Genomic DNA, 13,699 nt, shown 5'->3' with positions numbered 1-13,699 from the left:
TGGTGCTGCTCCTTCTGTTTGTTCCTGCATGTGTGTGTTTTGCTGTGCAGTACAGACTGTGACAGTCTCGGAGACACAGATGGCTGCGTGACGCACGCAACTCCAATAAACCCAAAAACCCCACAGAAACGTAGCAAATGCCGGGAGGAAGGGAGGGAGGTAAGGAGGGAGGAAGGGAGGGAGGGAGAGGATTTATCTTCCCACTAAACAGTTTCATTTGACTCGTAACAGAAGAATTAGGCCAAATGGCTCCGATGCCCTTATCAGCAAAAAAACAACACAACTGCATTTTGTCGGGGGCCAGAATTTAGAGCATTCAGTCTCTCATGCATGTAACACAATCAGGACGGTGTGTCTTCAGTTGCACAGTGAGCATGATAGACATCAAAAATTCAGTTACACGAGGCGGTTTATGTTACTCTGACCGCTTTATATTCACTTTGTCTGCGGCTAAAACCTCCTTCCCATATTTCTCAGCTTCACTTCTCAGGTTACATCATGTTTGCCTGAATATTGCAAAGCCGTCTACGGTGAACTGGACTCTATTTTCGTACTCTAATTATTCCAGATAATTGTAATGTGTGTGTGTAAATGTTGATATTTCAAAATGACAAACTCACCGACTTGGTCCTGGATATCGTCGGCCACACCGGGCACTTTGTAGAGAAGTCCCAGAGACTGGTTCATACGCTCCTCGATGACACGCAGGTGAGTCAGCACCTGTCGCGAACCAACAAAAACAGCATTAGCTTTCCTTGTCTTCTAATTTGAGGGAGGGACGAAAGCCAGAATCAGAGAATGGACTCGTGACGCTACCTGAGGTCTGATCTGTGCGGCCTTCTTGGGATCCACCATGCGGACGTGCTCAAAGTGTTTGAGGGTGTGTTGCCTGTCCTTCTGCTCGGCACGCACGTACTTCTTCAACAGGCTGAAGACGTGACGGGGCTGCAGGACACAGATGGTTAAGAGCAGAGGAAGCAGCAGCATGGAATCACAAATTTCAATAAAGCCCAGATTAGAACATTTTGCTCTTGCAATTTGTTAAAAGCCAAATCCTGAAATCAGTCAGTTCTTTCCATTTACTCCAAATTCCTGCAGCTATATATATAAAAAAGAAACGACGGCGACTTATCCTTTGTATCTAACATCACGATGGCGTATCGGTATCACAATGAATCGACTTGTACGTGGGCGAGAGTTTAATTTCACAATTTCTGCCTTTAACTAGTTTCGGTTTGATTTTGTCCTTTACGATCCGACGCATTCAAAGCACACACTGTGTATAAAAGGCTTTGTTACATGCAGTTGCCCATTAGCAAAGCGCGGCGGCCCAGGTCGAACCAAACAGAATACGTGAAGGGAGAATTATTCGTGTGGAAAAGGGACTCGTGAAAATACGTCACTTCAAAAGGAGACGGAAAGAGAAATGGTGCTGAAGAGCTGCGGAGCGGCGTACCCTGGGCGGGTCCTGCTGCAGAGCGGTCAGGTAGCTCTCCAAAGCCAGGCGGCGGCGGTCGTTGAGCAGAGCCTCCACCCGGGCCATGTGGGTCTCCACCAGCTGCTGGCGCTCGCTGGCCGCCTCCTGCTCCAGGGCCTCCACCTTCTCCTGGAAACGCTGCGTCGACACACGGCGTTACAAATATTTATAGAAACAGACAAAAACATTGGAGCGGCCTCTCGCGTGTCCGGGATGTGCTCGTCTCACCTGGATGACAGCCTTCTTGTCGGCACGTGGAAGATTCTTGGCTTCCCTCTCGGCCTCCTCCCACTCCCTCATCACCTGCAGACAAGCAGAGGAGGGAAATTAATTCGACCCGTCAATCAACTTTAACTTTACATCCTGTTCCTACACACACAGCTGCCTTCACACTTGAGTGAGATATCGCATCGCTTTTCACAGCTGCCTACATTTTACACAGCTATGAAAAATAAATCAAGGTTGAATGTCAGAGCGTGAGTGAGGGGCTTTCTGCCGTTTCTGTTCCCTCTTAATTTATTTTCTAACATCCTCCTTCACTTTCACCCTCTGTGACTCTTTTTTTTTTACCAGCGCGATGACCTAACAGTATCTGTAAGGGTGAAGCCGACCGTGTTAAATCAGACTGCGCCCGTAGGCTGCTCATTCAAAACAAACGCAACTAACTCGAGCGGCGCGCGAACTCTTGGAGCAAAAGAAGAAAAGAGTCCCTCTGACGTCGCTGCGGACCATCTGGCTCTCCGCCGGGCAGCGAGCCGCTTGATTTAAGAACACAATTAAAGTTGAAATGGCTCAGTCGGCTCACCCGTGAGGGATTAACAAACGCACCTATTCGTTTTACTTGCCACACCTCTTCTCCCTCCTATTTTCTATTCATAGAAAATATCTTTGTCCTCTCCCTGCTTCCCACCATGACTCACTAAGGTGTGTGCGGTACTGCTGATCAGCTTTAAGTCAATTTAATACAATAACATAAAAAAACCAATTCAAACTTCCAATCAGTCCACATTTATTCCCTTTCTTCCTCCTTGGTCGGTACCTGAGACATCCTCTCACGGTGCTTGGCCTCCAGACTCTCTTTGGCTTTCTGGAAGTGGGCGTGTTCGTTCTCGTCAGCGGGCGTCTCCAGGTAGTGGTCCACGGCGTCGGGGGAGCTGGGCGTGGCTGTGGGTACTGCATCGAAACAGGGAAGAAGATAGAGAGGGAAAGACTATCAGTGGACTGTGTACACGCGCAGATGCAAAACACGCAGTCCGAAACGGGGTTAATTGGGTTAGTGTGAGTTCAAGAGAAAAGGGAAACAAGACACCGTAGTACCTGGAAGCCTGCACCCTCCAAAAGCAAAACACGTGAACGCCTCAGATGACCCGACGTGCTTTGTAACGACAGACAAAACCCGCTCCCATTTATATAACTTCATTCAGAGCTCTCCTGCCAAACCACACACGCTGGAATTCATCCTGTGGGCTCAGAAGCGCACTCTAAATTGTGGTTGACTTACCAGCAAGAAATAAATTGGATCAGTTATTGCGTGAAACCTGGATTTAATCAGTGGAAAGTTGATTATCTTTTGTAATAAAAAGTGGTTGGTGCTGTGTGTGTGTGTGTGTGTGTGTGTGTGTGTGTGTGTGTGTGTGTGTGTGTGTGTGTGTGTGTGTGTGTGTGTGTGTGTGTGAATCTGTGTCCGCGTGAAGGTCGAGCATCATGTGAAATCGGTTACGTCTGATGAGATCGCATGACTGCGCCAGACACAAAAACAACAGAGATGTTATTCACTGACCTGAGCCCAGAGTTTTGTCGACCTCTGCTCTTCACCTTCCTGTTTTTAAAAGATCACTTCATCCAAATTACAAAAAGGCACCTTTAGTAAGATATTGCTGATTCATTTTTTAAGTGTTGTTTATCAATGTTGTACCGCACGACTAAACTTATTTGGGTCATTTTTTGGGATCGTTTGGGTGAACTGACCCTTTCACTCTTGTTCACTGCATCTTTTATTCTTTGTTTTTTATGCTACCTGTACACGATCTGTGGGTGCTGTGCTTTGATTTTGACAGAAAGACGTAAATGACAGTTATGCAACCCTGTTGAAAATGATGACTCATGATTATTTTCACATTATAGCCTCAACTATTGAGTGATAATTCTGCAGGGAAAATGAAAAAGGAGTGGTTCGGGGAACACCCTTGGTTTTTGTTGAGCAAAATATGAGATACGTGCACCACAATCTTTCCCAAGTACACGCTTTCAGACTGGCAAGAGCCCCCATTAACTGGATCAATGTACTAGAAGCAATATAAGACCTAAAGGGGAGAGTCACAAATGTGACTTTATTACATAGTTATTACTTTTCATGTCAGCTGCACTCAGACTGAATGATTGTTAATTGATCACACATGGAAGTAGAGAGTGTGTGTGTCAGTGAGGGAGGTCGGGGGATACTGCAGCAAGCACTTTCTCTCTCCCGTACCAAAACACACACACACACACACACACACACACACACACACACACACACACACACACACACACACACACACACACACACACACACACACACACAGCAGATAAAATTAGATCAAAATATATGGAGATGGAGATAGCATGACTCCATCTTGCTGCAGGGCAGTTTATGCATTTCGTGACTGAGACACACACACACACACACACACACACACACACACACACACACACACACACACACACACACACACACACACACACACACACACACACACACACACACACACACAAGCACGTATCAAGCAAGGTCACTGAACCCTACGCATTGAAATCAATGTCAGAAGCACAACACTTAAACCGCCTTCTGCTGCACACAACCCACTTCGTGTGCATTGCCACACACACACACACACACACACACACACACACACACACACACACACACACACACACACACACACACACACACACACACACACACACACACACACACCTGGGAATGAAAAAAAACACAAGGGGAAACATAATTCACCAGTCCAGAGCTGAGTCACTATTTGAAATCCAGTCACTTCAGAACCATCACATCTAACCCAACATGGCAATAATAATAATAATAATAATAATAATAAAAAATAATAGATTTTTTTTCTCGCGTTTCGAGCCTCTGACAATTCAACATGTTAACCAGGTGTAAAAACCCTCCTCATTTTCCGTGATTCCACCGATAATCAATCATCTCGGTGTGATCTGGGAGGCAGGTTTGCTCTGAGAGCGTGTAATGTTGTATTGATGAGTTTTTCCTCCTCGCCACCTCAGGAACATTTCACGTTTTTGAAATTTCAGCAGGGTAACTTGACATCTGATTTTCAGAGAAGTGAATGAATTAACTCAAAGTTATTCCCTCGACGCGTCGGGGACGTACAGGATAGCGTGCGGCAGAGAGCGGGAAAACAATTCCTGCCTCGTATTCACGCCGAGGTAACGTAGAGAGAACGGCGGCCGTGAAGTCGCAGGAGTTACAACAGTGTAACCACGGCGATGTAAAGAATGGCATTCAGCCTCTGAAGCCAACTGGCCGTGTAAACGATCCCTTTTTCTTTTTTTTATCTCAGCGGTTATTGAAGCCTTTAGCTTCATATGTAGGACACAATTCATCACGAACAAACCAAAGAGTCTCTTCGACTCAGAAGATTCATGCAGCGAAGCAGATTTCTTCTTTTTTTTTTATCTTTGTGGTTTAAAGATAGCAACAGCAATGTTTGTCACCTTGCCAGCTCGGAACAGATTTACAAAACAACTAAGCCCAGTGTGCTCCCAAGTTAAATATACTGGAAATGCAACACACACACACACACACACACACACACACACACACACACACACACACACACACACACACACACTAGTAGGACTCAGTCTCTAACTGACTGACTCACCTGGATGTGAGAGTTGCTCTATAAAGGATGATGGTTTTTTTTCCATTTGCATGACACACACACACACACACACACACACACACACACACACACACACACACACACACACACACACACACACACACACACACACACACACACACACACACACACACACACACACAGTGAGGGGGAAGTGAATGTTAGCCAGGAAATGGAGATGACAGGCAGAGAACACCAAAAAAGAGAAGCACACCAAGCCGGAAACTTCGGAGCAGCTGTTAATATTGGACAGCTCGGAGAGACGGCGAGTCCAAGCGAGAGGTTAGAGACAAACCGGAGGTGAAGACAACCGGCAGTCGGAGCGGCGAGCTGCCGGTTGAAGTTAGCCGCTGTCGGCAGGACTTACTGACGCTGCTGCAGACAGACAGGCAGTACTCCTCTGACTCAAAGTTATTCCTGTTGCCTCCGCAGCCGCCGTAGATAAACTGAGTGCAGCGGCCCTCCAGGCGGTCAAAGAACCAGCGGGGCAGCATGGCCCGGCACGGACCGATCTCTGCGTTGGCCCAGCACACATCTTGGAGGACACACACATATATGCACCTTCATCTTTTTATCCATGTCTCGGCCGAGAGGTCCGGCGTGCTCAGCTATGAAATATACCTCTTAGACATGTAACAAAAATAAAACCGCCAGGTTGAAGCATTAATAACGCTGCTTGGATGTGAATTGAAGACCAATTTAAAAATGAAGAAACAGCACTGAAACAACCAATTCGGACTCTAATGGAACGTGTCTAATGAAAGCTGTGACATGATGAATGAGACCAATAACAAAAATGACAGCAGGAAATTAATCGGTGAGGAACATGATGTTCAATTGTGTTTAGCAAAGCATAAAGACTGGAGGCCAAAACACGTTTTGCATGTTATTTTACAGAAAATCTTCCTCATTAATCAAAAGGTTGGGTGTTTTTTTTAAGGTGTTAAGAAGCTTTGATTTATCCGGACCTCCAGATATTCTAATTATTAAAACAGAAAATACAACTATGTATGCTCCTCACCTCTGACAACTTCCTCCACAGACTCGGTGGTGGTGGTGGTGGTTGTCGTCATGGCGATGTTGGTGGTGGGCTCGTCTGCGTCGTCGTCGTCGTCGAGCGTGTCGACTATGTCGTCATCTCCCTCCTCCTCCTCCTCATCTTCCTCTTCCTCCGCCGCCTCTTCGTCCTCCTCTCCGTCACCGTCCTGGTCATTGTCCAGCACGTCCTCTTCCTCCTCTTCCTCCTCCTCCTCGTCTTCCTCTGCCACCTCCTCCTCCTCTTCCTCCTCCTCCTCCTCGTCCTCCTCTACCACAGATGGCTTGGTTTCCTCTTGCTGCTCCGCTGGCTCGGGCTCCCGCACCATACTGAGAGATAAGGTTGGAAAAAAGGAGGGAGGGAGGGAGGAAAGGAAGGAAGGAAAGGGAGGATGACAAAGGACACGGAGGATGAAGGGGAGGCAGGAAGGACAAAGATTTCTAATTAGGCAGTTTGCTTTCAAGGAGAGAAACTTTGTCCTCGTGGCGATATTAAAAATGAAGGTGTCGGTATCTGCGATGATGTGAGCTGATGTGTCGCTCCGCTGCGACCTCGGCTTCATCTCTCCGTACCTGTTGTCGGAGTAGTCGGTCTCCGCGCCGCCCCACCACACGTCAGAGTCGTCGGCGTCCTGCTCCGCGCTGTCGGCGTCCCGCTCCGCCTCGGCGGGGCAGCACACGAACTCCACTCCTCGGAAACGGTCGATGCCGCACGGCAACAGCATCCCGTAGTCGTGGAGGTTCATGGTGCGGTCTCCGCAGGACTGCACGCGCCAAAACATTACCAAAAAAAAGTCAATCGGGAGATGCTCGTGCGAGTTGTGAGAGTGTGTTGAGGGAGTGTGCTCACCTCCTTGGCCACGGTGTGCCAGTGCAGGTGGCTCTCACACTGGTCCATGCGCTCCTGGTGCAGGAACTTGCACTTGTCGGGAACGAGCAGGGCGTCGCTCACAAATTCTCCCACTGCAGCACGAGAACAACGTCCAACGTTTCAGACACAACTTCAGACTGACCGGAGGCACGTTTGAACCCACGTCTCATATGTATATGAGTCGCACAGTCCCGGTTGCTATGGTAACTCTTTCAGTAACCAACGTAAGCGTAAGGGACTCACCCAGGCAGCGGTAGGGAACCACGATGTGCATGTGACTGCGACACTGCTTGCGCCCCTTCTTGCACCAGTTCTGAATGCTGACTGGCTGGTTGGCCTCCACCACGTTGGTAATCTGGAGCTCTGGGTACACCTGGAGACACGGTGTTATATGTTACGGTGAGAGCCACAACGCAGTGAAGTCTTCTTTTCATTTCAGAGCTTAGAGCTTCATCCCACTTCAGTTCCAGTTTCTTTTGTTCTTCGTACCAGCTGCTGATGTATCGTCTGTGCTTCTGACAGGGCCGAACTCTGGACTGATTCAGGGCCAGTTAATCACCAGTTTGTCAGATTTGTGGCTGGAGTTAACGCCGAGGTCACCTCTGGTCTAACCCTCTTAGCCACATAGTTACAGCCGTCAGGTCTCTTAATCTATTTCAAACATGACCAACTGTCTCTGCGTGAAAATATTCTGCATCCCCCCTCTCAAGCTATTACATCTTTACCGCAGTGCTCCTCGATGCTGTTTCTGCTGTGTTTACCTCCATATTCCTCTCAGCCATGCATGACATCTGCCTCTGCACAATATTGCTCGTCGACATGTCACCCCTCTCCCCTCGATCTTTTTCCTGACACCTCCTCTCTCCCGGTGCAGAATAAAAAATAGTCCTTCTGTAACCTTCTTGGTTCCTTGTTGCTCTTGTCTTTTTTATTCATTTTGTGATATTTAAAGTTGTTTTAAAATGGGGCCTGAAGATTGATTTGATAAGCATTTGTTTGTTATTATTAGATCTGTTATCTGCAGAAACACGGGAAAGATTAATTTATCTTCCTTTGAGTCCTTCTGTTCAGGTCTTTCAAAGAAATCACATCCTCTTATCAGACAAATCTCTTTAATAATAGTGTATTTACGTACTGGATTCCCAAATGAAATCATGTGGCTTTGTGGCTTGAGAGTCCGTTTAGGGATTGAAACAGCCACGTGTCTTGCAGAAGGGCACTTTCAGGCTGAACATCAACAACAGAAAAGTTCACTGTGTCGCACTCGGCTTTCGGTTCGGTTAGCTTCACGCCACCTAATTATAAGCTAACTGTGGTCTCTAAAGTCCAGTCACATGGACCTAAGCTGCTTGTTTACCGAGCGGACTTTTGACATCGTGTCACGCTGCCAAATTGGGGATTTCGGTGACTAAATACAAATCTGCTTGCAGACTGTGTAGCCCATTCATGACTTTTCTGGTCTCATTTATTCTCCCACCAAAAAACAAACAAACACCTTCGCCTCTCCACAACCAGAACTATAGCTGGTTCACATTGTAAGGCAATAAGAATAAACAAAAATCTACTGCTGGAGACTTTTTCTGGCTTTTTTTCCTCCTAAAACTGAAATTATTCTCTCTCTTGCCCAAACATACAAAAACAAAACAGTAACTCCTCAATCATTGTAATTTGGTGTCAGAGTGTCAGATTAATGGCTAAAATATTAATTACCCGACCCAAAAATCCAACTAAAATGCCACGACGATAAAGATGTATCTTCCAGATTTATCGCTCACTTAAAATTAAGTACACACTGGGTAATTACAGTTTGAGGATTCCCGATATCATAGCATACGTGGCTAAATGATTTTGAAAGCCTGGATGAATTATGGTTTAGGAAAACTGGTCGGGGGGTGAGGGGGTTAGGGGGGTGGGGGTCGACAACAACATCGTTTGGCTTTGCTTTGAGAATATAATTTTTTTTAACACTATCCTAACAGTGAGTATCTGAATACTCCAACTTTCTGTAACACAGTACATACAACCAAGAGTCATATCTGCTTTAAAGCGCGAGTTAATACAATCATGTTATGTAACACTAAATTATTTCTGCAGGGGAAGCAAACTGTTTTACAGAAAAAACAAAAAGTGACACACACACACACACACACACACACACACACACACACACACACACACACACACACACACACACACACACACACACACACACACACACTTTACCTCCTGGCAGTACTGCAGGATGCCCTCCTTGGTACCGATGCAGCTCTTGGTGCCCGAGGGGTCCGGCTCCCACTTGCCGCTCTGCACGTTGATGTGCATGTTGAGTTTATCGCAAAACATGGCCACCTGGGGCTCCGCCAACAGACCCATAGAAACATCTGTAGGCACCTAAAGGTGGAGGGGGGGTCCGATGGGGTGGGGGGAGGGAGGGAGGGATGAGAGAGAACAGGAGAGAGATTTACCACTTGTGTTAAACTCCTTGAGCACTTGCGCTGAAAAATCCAAGACGGATGCAATTAAATTTTATTACTTAGACAGAGGGTTTGGAGGGGGGGGGTGATTAGATGTTAGATGAAGAGTAAGATGAGGTGAGCCAGTTTAAGATGAGAGAGAGAGAAACGAGGGGAGAGAAGATGAGCCAAGTGTCCGCAAAGGGAGGATTGGAACAAATTTTCCTTTTTTTGCAATTTCATGGAGCGACGGTCATCACATCATGACGCCTTCAAAAAAAGTCAAAGTAAAAAGATCTTGCTGGGAAAAAAAGCAGCGCACAATAAGTTAAGTTAAAAAAAACAAAAAAACAACAGAAAAGAGATGGACATCAAAAATCAATAGTTTTACAAGAATAAATTACCTCTGACAACAGGCCTGGAGCAATCAAATACACCCTCTCCTGCCTCTGATGTTCATGCACACACACCCACTCCACTGCCCCGTGCTTCACCCTTTACAGTGTGTACATCTCCGCTGCCACGGAGGCTCTTCGCCTTTTTTTATGTCGTTTTCCGGGACAGTATAGTGTTTATATAACCCTCTGTTGATTTGTTTTTGCCTCGTTTCTCTCTGTAAGTGCAGCACATACTGAGAACGAGCGCAGGTTGGCTTGGAGGCAAAGGGAGTGTGTGTGTGTGTGTGTGTGTGTGTGTGTGTGTGTGTGTGTGTGTGTGTGTGTGTGTGTGTGTGTGTGTGTGTGTGTGTGTGTGTGTGTGTGTGTGTGTGTGTGTGTGTGTGCATTAATATGAATGCATTAATATTTGTTTTAATTTACGCTCCTGTGTGTCGATTTGTGCCTCTGCCCATGTGTGTGTGTGTGTGTGTGTGTGTGTGTGTGTGTGTGTGTGTGTGTGTGTGTGTGTGTGTGTGTGTGTGTGTGTGTGTGTGTGTGTGTCCTTCATAAGGAGGTTTTGTGCTCACGCTCCCCTCGGAGAGAGGAGGTGCAGACAAACCACTGAATGTCTGCATTGTACTGGCAAATGAGCAAGAACAAAATGGGAGGGAATAGGGGAGGAAAAGAGAAGGAGACAGAGGGAGGGAGGAGAGGGAGGGAGGAGAGGGAGGGAGGGACTGTGGCCATTGTGTGCTCCCTAATCTTGTTAATGGTTTCGAAGGCCCTGGCAGGCAAACAAATGTTGTTTTGTGAGATGGATAGCATATTTTTTTCCTCCAGACTTGATTCTCTGCAAGCAGCCAGGAGCATAAAGTCCTCTTCCAATATGAAAATAGCTGGTGGGGGCCGTCAATTTGGATTCAATTTGAAGCTACAAAACGCCAGCTTTGAATCGATTCAGCAGGCGTATATCGGTGCGACGGTGAACTTTATCAGCTTCCATTATCTTTCTTTTATACATTTTGTATTTGCACACTTGGCAGGGGGAGTAGATGACAGCGCTCTCTGGAGCCCTTTCTACGTTCACCTGACTGCACACAGAAAGGCCGAGCAAAGCAGAACAGAGAGCTCGGCAGGTGAACACGAGGTGAACGCAATGAAACCAACACCTGTACAACGTGACGCAGTTTAGTGCCGCTGCACGGCAGAAAAAAAGGCCATTTGTGAAGCTTTTGTAAAGAGCGTTAAGAGGCTGTGGAGCAGAAACACGTTCAACTGGAACCGGATGCCTTTTTTTAAATGTTTTTTTTTTATTGTGAAAAAATGATGGAATAAATAAGAATTTATGATCCTTAATCTTTAATCATTTAACAATGAACACTTAGGGCCTCTTAAACAGTTTGCACACACACACACACACACACACACACACACACACACACACACACACACACACACACACACACACACACACACACAGATCAGGTTATACTTCCGTGGGTCAAATATGCACCTTCAAAGTTCACCCCCCCCCCCCCACCGGTCGTCCTGACACGGCGCCATCTGCACCACGCGGGGTTATTTAGGGGTCCGTCGCTCGATTCCCACACTGCCATGTGTGTGTGAGCGGCGCTGACAGGCATGGATCACATCCCTTCCTGCTCATTAAGAGGAAAAACCCAAGGCCAACTGGCAGCGCGAAATGTTCAAACAATCTCGAAAAAAGTTGTGCATATGTGCTATCTTTTAATTAACTCCGTTCCTGAGTGCCCGGTTTCATTTTGACCTTATCCGTCCACCCTGTGGCCTCACGCTGTCGCTTACTGAAAGCGATAAACCAACTTCCTCTCTGCTTCGGGGCCCAGGTAGGCAAATCAGGGCCGACGGCTTGCTGACATTCAAATTCTTTTTAGTGTCGTCCTCTTTTGGATGGCAAATCACAACCCTGCCCATCGCTGTCTCGGCCTCTCGCTGCTATCTCTCCACTGCTCGGTCTTCTGATGGAGGAGGAGGAGGAGGAGGAGGAGGAGGAGGAGGAGGAGGAGGAGGAGGAAGAGGAGGAGGAGGAGAGTTGGCCAAGCCTTATAAATCAGTCCTAGGATGATGGTGCAAGGCAGGAGCGAGAGGAGAAAGGTGAGGGGGACGAACAATAACCATGATGGCAGGAGACAGGGAGAGATTGGAGGACAGACGAATTGGACAATAAGCCTTCGGGCTCCAGCAGAAGGTCAAGCGCTTTGTAGCGCTGAAAGGATGGAGGGCAGGAGAGGGAAGCTCACGGATATCAGAGAAGGCTTAATAGAGGAGAGATGGGAGATACTGGCCGTCTTTAAAAGTTCAATGCTGGCTTCGTCAATATTCTCCAGGAAAACAGCCACACTACAGATGATACTGTGTACAAAAGTAAACGCAGCATTTCACTTTCTTATCCTTCAGAAAACTGGAGAAATAATAACTTGCAGACATTCTGCTTTTTTTGAGAGAAAAGATTATGAATACCGAAGTGAAATGTCTGTTTTATTGTTTCCTCCTGGGAGGAAGCACCAGACGGACTCAACGACTGACAAACGGCACGACGCAACGTCAGCGGAGTGATGTATATCACAGGAGACGCCGGGCTTCCCCTCCTCGCCTTCGCTCGCTCTGTCTTTATCGCCATCTCGGCTCTGGTTCGCCGTCCTGCCAGTCTGCCAGCCGGTCATCCTGCGGGGAGGGGAGGGAGCGGTAATCTGGGGGGAGGATTAGGACAGCAGCCTGGTCAGGAGAAATATCCCCCTTTGGTTTCAATCTGGCATGATAGCCGTCACTGTAACGACAGCGAATGAGCTGGGTTCAATTAAAGCAAGCACACACCCCCTCCCCCTCCAGTCACACACCGAGGTGACGCAACTCAAGCAATGAACCATCAAAAAGCCTTTCCAGCTTCCTGTTACTTCTATTTATCACGTCATCTCATCAGATGAACTCAACAGCTGGATAAAAATGACTTGAGAGCTCCGGTTCAGGAAGCTGGAAAAGTCCTAATAATTCCACAATAAAGAGGATTGTAGCGCGGTAATATTCAGGACTACATTTATGTGCTGCTGTTTGCAAAAAAAAAGAAGAAGGGACAAAAAAATAAATAAATAAAAGAAGCGACTGTGGCCAAAATCAAATCAGTCACGGACAGAAAACACAGGCCTTAGCCCCGGGGCCCGCTGACCCATATTGGAGCACAGAATTAAGTTGCATGTCGCAGCCCATGTCCAAGTTGATAAAGCCTGGCGTGCCATGTTGGTTCGTACACCACAAAAAGCATTCAGTGGAACAATTTGAAGATGAAACAGAATTAATTTCACCCTGAGGGAGGCGCATAAAAAGAACATTAAAAAGCACCAACAGACCAACCAACAATCTAACAATGTAATGCAATAACATACAAGTTTATGGTAGCGGAGCGATTAAAGTGAGATTATTTGCCAATTCGATTGAGTGGTTTCGATACCCCGAGGAAGGTTTATGACGAGCAGCACTTCACATGAGCCGTCCACACGCGTGACGTCGCTCCGCCGAGATTCAGATCGCAC

At 47.0% G+C, this 13,699-nt stretch overlaps 1 protein-coding gene across 2 annotated transcripts in view; it reads right to left on the bottom strand.

Annotated features, from left to right (window-relative positions):
* The window catches only part of appa (amyloid beta (A4) precursor protein a), a 31,043-nt gene that overhangs the window by 6,216 nt on the left and 11,128 nt on the right, over nucleotides 1-13,699 (bottom strand). Inside the window, exons 2-12 of one of the 2 annotated variants that reach the window (XM_069722126.1) lie at nucleotides 9,527-9,694; nucleotides 7,547-7,676; nucleotides 7,283-7,395; nucleotides 7,006-7,196; nucleotides 6,419-6,762; nucleotides 5,765-5,932; nucleotides 2,517-2,650; nucleotides 1,706-1,780; nucleotides 1,457-1,615; nucleotides 817-945; nucleotides 621-720 (exon numbers count right to left, since the gene is read on the bottom strand). In XM_069722126.1, coding sequence (XP_069578227.1) covers nucleotides 621-720; nucleotides 817-945; nucleotides 1,457-1,615; nucleotides 1,706-1,780; nucleotides 2,517-2,650; nucleotides 5,765-5,932; nucleotides 6,419-6,762; nucleotides 7,006-7,196; nucleotides 7,283-7,395; nucleotides 7,547-7,676; nucleotides 9,527-9,694 — 1,711 coding nt within the window. The remainder of the gene's footprint in view (nucleotides 1-620; nucleotides 721-816; nucleotides 946-1,456; nucleotides 1,616-1,705; nucleotides 1,781-2,516; nucleotides 2,651-5,764; nucleotides 5,933-6,418; nucleotides 6,763-7,005; nucleotides 7,197-7,282; nucleotides 7,396-7,546; nucleotides 7,677-9,526; nucleotides 9,695-13,699) is intronic. The other variant, XM_069722127.1, reaches the window with a different exon arrangement.

Source organism: Brachyistius frenatus, unplaced genomic scaffold (genome assembly GCF_029030835.1).
Source record: "Brachyistius frenatus isolate BFR_SWC_R1_liver_20210118 unplaced genomic scaffold, ASM2903083v1 Contig_282, whole genome shotgun sequence".
Classification (NCBI taxonomy): Eukaryota; Metazoa; Chordata; class Actinopteri; family Embiotocidae; genus Brachyistius; species Brachyistius frenatus.
Note: the sequence above shows the minus strand (reverse complement) of the source record. Positions and strands in the feature narration are given on the sequence as shown.